Here is an 11,550-nt window from a genome sequence, read left to right as displayed (position 1 = left end):
CAAGATGCTGAAGGAGATGAGAATGCAAGAGGGGTCTGGGGGGAGGTGGGAGTGGGAATGAAACCGGTTTGGGGTTTGATTTATTTCAGTGCCAGGGTTCGGACCCAGGGCCTCCCTCACCTTTACCACTACCTCACTTTACCACTGAGCTGCAGCCCCAGCCCCCTGATGGTTCTAGGTCTTAAGCAATATGGTAGGAATACAGAGAAAGACAGATGTAGTAAAACATCTGCTAGCAGTGAGGAAATGGAAACATGGCTAGCAAGAATGGATAGTGCTGAATGCAGACAGCATAATCAACCCAAATCACATACATTGAGCCATGTGTGGGGGTCCATGCCCGCAATCACAGTGCTCAGAAGGCAGGAGGATGGAGAGAGTTCAAAGCCAGCCGACTACAAGGTGAGACCCCGAGTCAAGCAAACTCCTCAAACAATAGGATACTACCAATAACATGAATGAACTAAACTTTTGTGAGTCCTGAAAAGTTACTGGTTCATTTCCTGTGGCTTTATCCTGACAGTCCTCTCTGTCTGTGATTTCACTGCAGTCCTGCTGCACACAGAGGGGATGATGACAGGAGGGTGGGGTGCTCTTCAGGGACAGACACCTCCAGGGGCTTCGAGTCGCCCAGTCCTCACCATCATCTCTGTAGTCTGGCCCCTGATGACCCACGGGACACATCTAGCATGCCACCTTTCACCTCCTCAGAGCCCCATGACATCCAGAAACCACACTGAGGCTCAACCAAGCACCAAAGGGCCCCCAAGTTGTCCCCATTTCTAGAGAGAAGAGGAACTTAGCTGTGGTGAAGTCTCCCTAAGCCTAACCTCCCCTGACTCCAGTACTACCTGCAGAAATTGGAGTAGATTTCACTTGTTTTAAAAGGTGAAATTTGTTGGGTGCCAATGGCTGATGCCTGTAATCCTAGCTACTCAGGAGGCTGAGATCTGAGGTTTGCAGTTCAAAGCCAGCCAGGGCAGGAAAGCCTGTGAGACTACTACCAGAAGGTCGGAAGTGGCGCTGTGACTCAAAAGTGGTAGAGGGTTAGCCTTGAGCAAAAGAGCTCGGGGACAGTGCCCAGGCCCTGAGATCAAGCCTCTCCACCACCACCGCCGCCCAACAAAAGAAGAAAAAGAGAAGGAAGGAAGAAAAAATTCACTGAGCATCCCTGGCTAAGTCGAGACTGAGCCCTCACATTATTATGGACCCATTAAATTTATGGAGGTGACAAGTGACAGCCTAAGGAGAATTTATTAATTTACAAGAGAGGAAAGGCATACCATACTGCATAGGTCCATAAAGAACACACAAGGGCCAGTCAAAAGCCTGGAGAGAGGAGTCAGACTGGATAGGGAAGAAGTAGGCTTAGTATCAGTGGGAGGGACAAATCAGAGGACCTGGGCTGTCCTCAGCTGTCTGGTACCTGGCCTAGATCATCTGGGGCAGGGGAAATACTGATGGGTATGTGGGTTCATAAAGGAGAAGCCTGGGGGAAAGGGTTGTTTGGAGGATTTATAATCACACTTTTTTTGGGGGGGGGTCTGGTCATGGGGCCTGAACTCTAGGCCTGGACACTGTCCCTCAGCTTTTCAGCTCAAGGCTAACGCTCTACCACTTGAGCCACAGCGCCACTTCCGGCTTTTTTCTTTTTTGCTTATGTGGTGCTGAGGAATCGAACCCAGGGTCTCAGGCATGCGCTCTACCACTGAGCCACCTTGCCAGCCCCATCACACACACTTTTTTCAACTTGAACTCAGCCGCTTGTGGTTTTCTGGTTGGTTAGTTGGAGATGAGTCTCAAAGACTTTCCTGCCTGGGCTGAAATCAAACTGCAATCCTCAGATTTTAGCCTCCTGAGTAGGTAGGCTTACAGGCAATAGCACTGGCGCCTGGCTGATGCACACTCTTTTTTTTTGGTCAGTCATGGGGCCTGAACTCTGGGTCTGGATGCTGTCCCTGAGCTCTTCAGCTCAAGGCTAGAATCTACCACTGGAGCCAGAGCACCACTTCTGGCTTTTTCTGCTTATGTGGTGCTGAGGAATTGAACCCAGGGCCTCATGCATGCAGCCCACACACATTTTTTTTTTTAATGGTGGCCAGGTTGGATTTAAACTCTTAGGCTCTAGGGATCTTGCCTGGCTCAGCCTAGATGTTAGCTGAAACTACCGGTATGAGCCACTGTACCTGGCCTTGTGGTTTTTGGAGTGGGAGAGCACTTGCCTAGCAAATGTGAGGCTGAGTTCAATCTCTATAGTGCAAAAACAAAAAGGAGGAGGAAGAAATAATGATCTTGAATACCCACAAGAGTAGGGCATAGGAGTGTAAATAGCTTCAGTGCTCATCTCCCTGCCAGGAATGGATGCCAAATAGACAGAGATGGTAAGAAATCTCAGAGCAGCACTGCCTGGTGCTCCTGATACTGCCCAGGACCCGCCCTCAAGTCCTGAATTTTCCTCTCTATCCCTCCAGGCCAGGCAGCACACTTGGTATCCTGTCTCCGGGACCCCATGACAGGAGCCATCTAGCCACAGATACACCTATACTGAGGCCTTGTACAGTACACTCGCTGTCCCCTGAGGCCACGCTGCAGCCACTGTCCTCCCAGAGTTACCTTAGGATTTTATCATAGGGCCGGAGTGTCCTCTACTGGGCATTCTTTGAACATTCTGATTGTAATTCCCATGCTGCACGATAGGTGGTGCTTCCACTCCAGCAATTAAGGCTCCTGGGGCAATTTCCCTCTCTGCTCTGGTACCCCTTGTGGAATTCACCCCCACTGTGCTGATGAAAATGTATCCATCAAATGTCCACTGTGCACAGAGCACTCCCCACACACACACCTTGCAAATGAGTCATGTACCGAGTTGCTTGATCCAAATAGCTGTCCCAAGGAGCTTTGATCCAAATAGCTGTCCCAAGAAGCTTATTGAGTGATGTTTCCCCAGCAAACAAGGACAAAGACACAGCATGGAGCCAAGATAAGACAGGCCAGAGAGGGAGCGAGTGGGAGCAGACGGAAGGACCTCCTGGAAGAGGTGGCTTGGTGCTGAGCTCTGATAGGGAACTGGATTTCAGATGTGAAGGAGCCCCTCCCTCAGCACGCCAGTCCCTGTCTGCTTCCTCTCTCCCTGTTCACCAATAGAGGCAGGTGTCTCCAAACAGTTCCTCCCAGGGCCCCTGGGCCGGGTAGTTCTTACCCACCCTCCTCACTCCCTGACACTGGTTTGCAGCCTAACCTGGCTCCACCTCTTCCCTGCCCCGTGACTTTGAAGTAGTCCTGGATCTCACTTCCTGGAGCCCCTGCCCCTCTTCCCTGGTCTCCCCCAGGACCTGCTGAGTTTACCACATGGCTGATTTCCCAGTTATTGGTGAGGGGTGAGGTTGTAGAAAAAAGATTTTGCCCAGAGCTAAATATACTCAGATCCTCTGGCTCTGGCTTTCAGGGTACAGGGGCCCAGCCCTTGCTCTCCCCACTGTCTTAGGGGCTCCTCTCCTCACCCTTTTAGATAGTTCTTCCTCTACCCCATGTACTGTTTTCCCACTGACCCAGGACTGTGAGTCTGAGACCATTGTTGGAAGAAAACTCAGCCTCAGGGCAGGGGGGTGGGTGGACCCTGGTGTCACAGAGAAGCTGGTTCATCACCACTATCAGCCTCTTAACCAACCTGCCCCAACTGGGAAGTGGACTAGCCTGCAATGAAATGTCTGGCCACGAGGGAGCAGCAGGAGGTCACAGCCTCTTCTGACCTACACTGCTCCAGACTGCTTGGCCTGCAGTGCAAAGACCCGACTTTCCTGACCAAGGCAGCTCCAGCCCTGAGCCACCCCTTGGTAGAGGGGTCTGGAGACTCCCATATCATTCTTCATTGTGCACAGGGTCCCAGCGTGGCTCAGGGAGCCCCCAGTGGGTGGAGGAGCAGGGATTGTCATCACTGGGAAGCTGGGGAGGGATGTCAAACCCAGAAATCAACCCCTGAAATGGGGAAGAACCTGTGGGAGGACCTTCGGCCTGTTGGGAGGGGACAGCTTCCCTTCCCCCACCCCTCACCAATCAGGAACCGTGGTGCTGAGGGCATGGGAGGCTGGATGGGATGGGTTTGGGGAGATGAGGGGCTCAGTCCTAGAACTGGGCTGACAGATCATGCTGGACAAGACCAGGGCACAGGAAGAAATGAGCTGCAGGTTTTCTGGAGTCCACTGGCCTGCATGGAGTGTGGAGGGACAGAGATGTGACTAGAAGTGACTGAGGGGAATCCCACAGAACCCACTTACACACTCCCCACTCAGCCTGGGAGCCCCCCTGGGATTGTACTTCCGTAATGGAGTCAAATGCACATGGAAGCGTTTGGTCACTCCTGGATGGGAAGCGAATAGAGGTCGGGGGCCTCTGGGAGATTTCAGGTACAGAGGAGGCAGGAGGGGATCCAGGACCCACACAAACCCTGAGAGGAAAGGGCAGCCTGCCTGGTCCCTGCTGAGCCCCTGTCCACACTTCCCTGTCCCGTACCGCCCTGGCCTTTCTCAGCCAGGCCTTCACAAGATGGTTCCCTCTCAGTCTGTTTCCCTTTCTGACCTAGGACAGGCCAGAGTGGAAGCGTATCTGTCCTGAGCCTTGGGGACAGAACAGGCTGATTCAGATTGAGGGAGAAAGGCTTTAATCGGGGCTCCTTTGTGCCATGGGGCCAGTGGAGGCCCATGGAGGCCTCTGGATGCAGAGCATGATGCTGGCCATCTCCATGTGGCCCAGAGAGAAAGTCACGATGATTCAGAGGCCTGAGACTTCCTGAGGCTTTCCAAGTATCTCACAGCCTTCATCGTGTGCTTGGCCTTGGGGTCCGAACAGATGTATTTGTCCTGGATGGTCACCAACCTATGAGGAAGGATGTGGGGTGTCAGGGTGGGAAGAACTTTCTAGAGCCCTATAAGCAGCCCTGCCTTTTGCTAGCCAGGTCTCCGGGGTCCCTAGAAGCAAGAATCTGATGTGGTTATACAGCCATCTGTCACAGATCTTGAACCCCAGGCTCTGATGGCTCAGTGACTCAACCTCCTCCCTCCATTGCTCTGCCTGGTTCCAGCCATCCTAGGGGCCAGGGCTGCCCAGACCACCCTGAGCCTGGCAAATAGGGCTGATGCCAGGGCAGGGGGCTGCCCTCTGTCTGGCTAAGGCCCAGGCCCAGGATGGCAGAAGTGGCCACAAAGCTGTGGCCTGATTGTCCCATTGCAAAGTTGGGGCCTCACAGCCTGTGGCCCTTTTTGGTCCCACTGGAACTAGGGGCACAGAGACCATGGACTGTTCCTCCTGCCCTTCCCTAGTAGCCATCTGGGAGTCCCAGAGCCCACCCACTCTACACCTTCAGTCCCAGAAGTCGGGGTGGTATGGAGAGACTCACACGATAGCATCCTTAGGACACTCGGCAGAGGTCCTGTACCATGCCACCAGCCTTCTGATGGGAATGGCGCCCTTGAAGAACTCCATGCAACACTCCCGGCCTGCATTGGGGGCTCGAGCTGGAAAGAGAGCAGAGCTGGACTCTGTGTGTGTGTGTGTGCAGATGGTATACCCAGGCCTCCCTGAGCCTGTGTGTCTGTTACTGGGTGGGTTCTTGTGTGTGTGTGTTCGGTGGGGTGTCTGTGTGTTGATGTATGTGTGTGTGTGTCTCTGTCTGCTGGGCGGGGAGCTTGTATGGGTATGCATGTTGGTACATTTGCTTTAGATCTGCTTTTCTATTTAGCAACCTTATTTCAGCTTATCTTTCCAAACTAAATGGAAAACATCATTTCAAGAGCTCCTGGAACCAGTTCTCCTGTCTTTAGGTTCCAGTACATTGTACCCAAGCCCTATGAAATAAATAATGCTACAGCCGGGTATGCCTATAATCCCGGCTGTTCAGGAGGCTAGATCTGAGGCTCAGTGGTCATCACCATTGTCTTATTATTTCCTTGGATTGCTTCCCGCTCAGAGCTGCAGCTTTGGGAATAGTTGGGGTGTCAGTGGCAGATGTCTGTGTGGAAATAAGCTGAGTCCTTCTCTCTCACCTGCCTGGACGTGCTGCAGAGAAGCTTCCAGAAGCAGGACAGTCAGGAGCAGCATCTTCAGAGGCATCATGGTTCCAGAAGTAAGGGAGGTCTCTGTGAAGGTCTCTTGACTTGGGGAAAGCAAGTGCCGGCCAAGGTGGAGGTGACTTATTTAACCTCTGGGGGTCATGTCCCGCCTCCTGTCCCCTCCCCCACCCCCTTCCTCCATCTGGGTAATTCAAGGAATTTGAGATGATTCTGTGGAAAGCTAGTCTTGGAATGTTTGTGGCTTTCTCCAGAATGGCCCCTGGATGGAGGCAGAGGTGGGGTCCATGAGCTGGGGCCTCCACAGACATGCTTCTCCTTTCTAAGGGGACATTTCTTGGTTCCTCTATTAGCAGAGCTGAGAGGCCCTGGCTTGTTTTGCGACTGTCTGATGATGGTGACTATCAGTCAGACCGGGACAATGGGTTGACAGCTAAACAGGGCGCCTCCCTAGGCCTGGGAAAGACTGAGGTGCCAGGAGGCCAGCATGCACCTCTGGGTCTCCGTTTCATTACAGGGAAGTAAGTCTAGATGGTTCCCCAGGAACCCAAACAAGATGGTAGATCTAAGTAAACACTGTGATGCACACCTGTAATCCCAGCTGTCATACATCTGAAGCCAGCCTGGGCTACCTAGAAAGACGCTGTCCCAAAAATGGAAGGGTAGGGGGGAGAAAAAGACAGCCGAAGTAGGAAAGATGGATATGTCTTTTGATTGATCTTTGGTGGCTCTCCTTTGGCGGCCTCACACCAGTGTTTATCTGCTTCTCTTGGAATCATATCATCTGCCAATGACCGACATCCTGCCCCTCCCAAAGCCTCAGCCTGTCTAGCTGGATTCCATGTGCTCATGACCTGGGGTAGACAATTCCAGGGTGCATTGTTTGGGCAGCTTGTCCATAGAAGAGCAGGGGTACCCTCTGTGCCCCAGCCTGCAGAGTCGGGGCAGGGGTTGGGCAGCCAGGAAGGCTTCCAGGCAGGAGAGTCTGACCAGGGGGCAGGAAGGACCAGGAAAGGACCAGGCCCCAAGAAAGAGGCCAGTGGAGCCCTCTGAACTGTCCATCCCAGCCCTGGGCACGCAAGGGACTGCCATGCTAAGACTGGCAACACCATTGTCAGTGACTTGACCCCAGGCTCCGGTGCTGTGGAAACTCCCCGTGTGGGTTTGGAACCTTCCTCGCTCTGCTGCACACTCAGTTTTCTCCAGAAGGACCTAAATTCCCCTGTCCTTCTGGAGAACACGTTGCAGCAGCAGGAGCAGAAGGTTCTGGATGGTTACTGAGGTGGTACAGCCTGCCTGGCAAGGGAAGGGGGGGTACAGAGCAAGCAATTAAGGGAGCTGTCTGGGGGTGCTTCTTGGAGCTGGGCTAGTTCTGTGCAGCTCCTGTCCTTAAGGGGTTCACAGTGGGAGAGGTGGTGGAGCAGGGCCTGGCTGTTCGTAGGGATCTGGTGAGCAGAGGAAACCTGCGAAGGCTGCCTGGAGACAGCAGCAGTGGACTGGGCTTTGTAGACCAGAGAGTCAGGAAGGCCATTTTCTTCAAGGAAGGAAATGTGCAGGAAGACACTGGGGGAACAGCATGGAACTCTGGTAGGAAGGTGGGGAAAATAGCCTGCCATAGCCTGCCAGGCCCCAGCGCTGTCTTCTCTGTCCCCAGCATCCCCAGCACCAAGTGCACTGGGCTCCATGGGCTGAGAAAAGGGTAGAGGGAGGAGGGGTGAGCGGTGAGTGAGCTCAGGGCTGAGTGCGCCCCTTGCCTGAGTTGGGAAGCCACACAGCCTGGTGAGGGGTCCTATCATCCTGCCAAGGATTAACTTCACGCTTTCTGTTTCCCCAGCAAGGATCTGGATTCCACCCAGAATATTCTAGGCCTCAACACACCGTGCTGGGAGAGAAGGCTGCAGGATCTGGAGGTTCCAGGAGGCAATCTAGGATGCTGCATGGAGCGGGAGGCAGCCTGCAGTGGCAGACACGGTGTGGAAGGGCCGCAGGGAAGGGTATGTGGCTTGGTATACAAGGAGAGGAGGATCTGGTGGGAGGAAGGCCCAATGGCGGCCCCCTGTTCTGAACCCTATGACTAAACTGGGTACCTAGATACTGCCTAGGCACCTGCCAATGCTCCGGCCCAGCCCCAGCAGACTGATCACATGCCTCCCTCCACTGTAGGAGAAGAGGTCTTCACCCTGAGAGAGGTGGGCAGAAGAAGGGGTGCTCTAGGGCATGGGGTATGGCCAGGTGGCTGTGGAGGGGCAGGGAGGGAGATTCTTCATCACCCACAGTCGCACTTGACACTTGTGATAGACCAGAAGTGTCACCCCAGCTTCTTGTCCAGTGATGGCTCCCAGAGCCCAATCTGAGCATGGCTCTCCACTCCCCCTCCCTTCCCTCCCTCCCCAGTGCCCTCCCATGAGGCCACCACCCCCACCTCCAACTTCTCCATCCTACCACCCACTTTTTTCTGGTTCCTTGAAATGTCAGCAATCTCTGAGGCCCAAACCTTATATCCAGATAGTCCTTCTTGTCTGGAACATTCGCTTCCTCCCCTCCCTCCCTCCTTCAGACCACAGCTTGGACCTCCCCTTCTTCCCATGACCTCTTGTCCCCAGAGGCCATTGACTTCTCCACCACAGCTTTCTTCGCCTTGCAGTATGGTTACCTTTATTTGTTGTGTCACACACAAAAGGCTGAAAACAAGCATTTCCTTTGTGTTCCACCTTCCAGGACTTAACAAGATGTATTGGGCTAAATAGGTGTTCAATAACGTATGTTTGTTGAATGGATGAAGAGGTATGTGGCTTGGTGGGTGTGTGAATGGATGAATGGATGGATGAATGGCTGATGGGTGGATGGGCAGTAACTGGATGTGTGGATGGGTGGGTAAAATGATGATGGAAGGATGGATGAACAAATCAGTAAATAGGTGGGTAGTAAATGGCTGGGTAGATGGATAGATGAATGGGTGAATGGATGATGGATAAGTAAATAAGTGGATGGATGGGTGGCAGTGGATGGATAGATGGATGGATGGGTAGATGGATGGATGAATGGATGGATGGCTGAGAGGGTAGATGGATGGATGGTAGTGGATGGAGATGGATGGATGGGTGGATGGATGAATGATGGGTGGGTAGATATATTAGTGGATGAGTAGGTAGTGAATGGATATGTGGTAAGTAAATTAGTGGATGAGTAGGGGTGAATAGATATGTGGATTTGTGGATGGATGGGTGGTGGGTGGATAGATGGATATGTGTGTGAATAGTGAATGGTGGATGTGTAGAGGGCTGGTGGGCAGATGCAAGTTGCATGGACAGAAGGGTGGTCACTTTCAAACATCTGAACTGCAGCATGGGTCCAGCTTACATTCTCTGTGCCTTCACCTCAGAACATTCTGGATTCAGTGTGTCTCACTGAGTCACCCTGGAGTTCTTCTCTCATACATAAGGCAGCATAAGTCTACAACTTTCTTTGGGGGAAGGGTAGGCTGACTAAGATTTGAGCTTGGGCTGTTGAGCAGACACTCTACCACTTGAGCCACTGCACCAGTCCCTTTTTGTACTAACCAATGTGAAAAGATAGGATCTGGCTGTGTATCTGGGATAGCCAGGACTTTAGTCCTCCTGTTTGCTTCACTATGTCACTGATGATAGGCGACTATCACTTCACCCAGACATTGGTTGAGATGGAGTCTCATGAGCTTTTTTTGTTTTTTCGGTCGTGGGGCCTGAACTCTGGGCCTGGGCGCTGTCCCTCAGCTCTTCGCTCAAGGCTAGCACTCTTCCACTTGAGCCACAGCACCACTTCTGGCTTTTTCTACTTATGTGGTGCTGAGGAATCGAACCCAGGGTCTCATGCATGCAAGGCAAGCGCTCTACCACTGAGCCACCTTCCCAGCCCATGAACTTTTAATCCAGGCTGACTTCAAACGGTGACTCCCCATCTCTGAGGCCCATGTAGTAGCATTGCAGGCTTGAGGCACGGGGTCCACATGCCTTACAGCTTTCTTGTGGGTTGTGGCTTTTTTTTTCCCTGCCAAACTTCAATTGCTTTAAATTTAAATCTCAGGCTTCCTTCATCCCAGGGACGCCTCCCTCACCTCTTGGCCCTTCCATTTTCCATCCAAACCTCCCATCTTGCTGATACAGGGTCCTGACTCCCCCACTTTATAATGACCTCTCCTTGACCCCGGCACCTCCCTCCACTGCCATCTTATTCCTCCTCTCACCCATGACCAAACTTCCTACCACTATTTCCCCTCTGCTCACTTGTGATTTCAATTCATCCTTAGGTGTATGGATTTGGGCTCAAGGCTCTGCTGGCTGGGGTGGGGGTTGCTGTCTATGGGGGTCAGCCCCTGTGGCTGCTTCCTGAACCCCCGACCCCTCACAGGCGAGCTCAGACTGCCTAGAAGGAGCATCTCCCAGTGAGCAACCCAGAATGTTGTGCTATCTGCACAACAGGATGATAGCGACTCTCTCAAGGTACAGCTGGGAGGTGACGTACATGAACTTCCTCTCCCCAGTGGGCTCAGTAAATCTGGGAACATTTGTTCTTCCTGATACCCTACCCCTTGTACTGGCATTGGAAAGAGACTCCTCCCTCCTGGGGTACCATCTCTCAGGAAAACCTCCATGTTCCATCATGCCTGAGTGGGTTGTAGCAGCTGTCTCTATGGGTCGATTTGTCCTCAGGACAGTTACAGGAAGTATACACTATGGTCTCGATGTTAACAGGTGAGGAAGTTGGATGGATGGATGGGTGAATGGATAGATGGATGGATGAATAGGTAAATGGATGGATGGATGGATGGATGGATGGATGGGTGGGTGGGTGGATAGATGGATGGATAAATGAATGGATGGATAGATAGGTGGGTGAATGGACAGATGGATGGGTAGGTGAATGGATGGGTGGATAGATGGATGGATGGATGGATAAATGAGTGGATGGATAGATCGGTGGGTGAATGGACAGATGGATGGGTAGGTGAATGGATGGGTGGATAGATGGGATATGTGGGTGAATAGTGAAAAACAGTTCCTTGGCACAGAGCCCTCAAAGTGTGCCCAGAAATGTGCCCAGACCTCTGTTCTAGACTTTGTTTTGCTTCAAGCAACTCTTGCTCCCCCACCCCAACCATGACATCTTCTCCAGACCTTTGTCTGTGCATGTGTGCGCACATGTGTGTTCATGTCGTCTGTACACACGTGTACGTGTGCTGCAACAAGGCTTGAACAGAGGGCCTTAGCTTTTCTGCTCAAGGCTAATGTTTTAGCCCTTGAGCTGCACCTCTACTTCCAGGTTTTTACTGGTTAATTAGAGATAAGAGTCTCACAGATTTTCCCGCCTGGTCTTGCTTTGAACCATGATCCTCAGATCTCAGCCTCCTGAATTACTAGGATTACAGGTGTGAGCCACAAGCACCTGGCTGGATGAAAATTCCTTAACATCAGTCTTTAGCACAGGCAAGGCTCAATTTGGATACATCCAC

The 11,550-nt window shown here is 52.4% G+C and overlaps 1 protein-coding gene across 1 annotated transcript; it reads right to left on the bottom strand.

Annotated features, from left to right (window-relative positions):
* Positions 1 to 4,757: 4,757 nt before the first annotated feature.
* Ccl17 (chemokine (C-C motif) ligand 17) lies at positions 4,758 to 6,108 on the bottom strand. Its single transcript, XM_013027895.1, has 3 exons — positions 6,039 to 6,108; positions 5,393 to 5,510; positions 4,758 to 4,872 (listed from the first exon to the last, which is right to left on the bottom strand). The coding sequence occupies exons 1-3, from the start codon at positions 6,106 to 6,108 to the stop codon at positions 4,758 to 4,760; spliced, it is 303 nt and encodes a 100-aa protein (XP_012883349.1).
* Between the last annotated feature and the right edge of the window lie 5,442 nt (positions 6,109 to 11,550).

This window comes from Dipodomys ordii, unplaced genomic scaffold (assembly GCF_000151885.1).
Source record: "Dipodomys ordii isolate 6190 unplaced genomic scaffold, Dord_2.0 Scaffold106, whole genome shotgun sequence".
NCBI lineage: Eukaryota > Metazoa > Chordata > Mammalia > Rodentia > Heteromyidae > Dipodomys > Dipodomys ordii.
The sequence above is the reverse complement of the archived record's forward strand: the minus strand, read 5'-3'. Positions and strand labels throughout refer to the sequence as shown.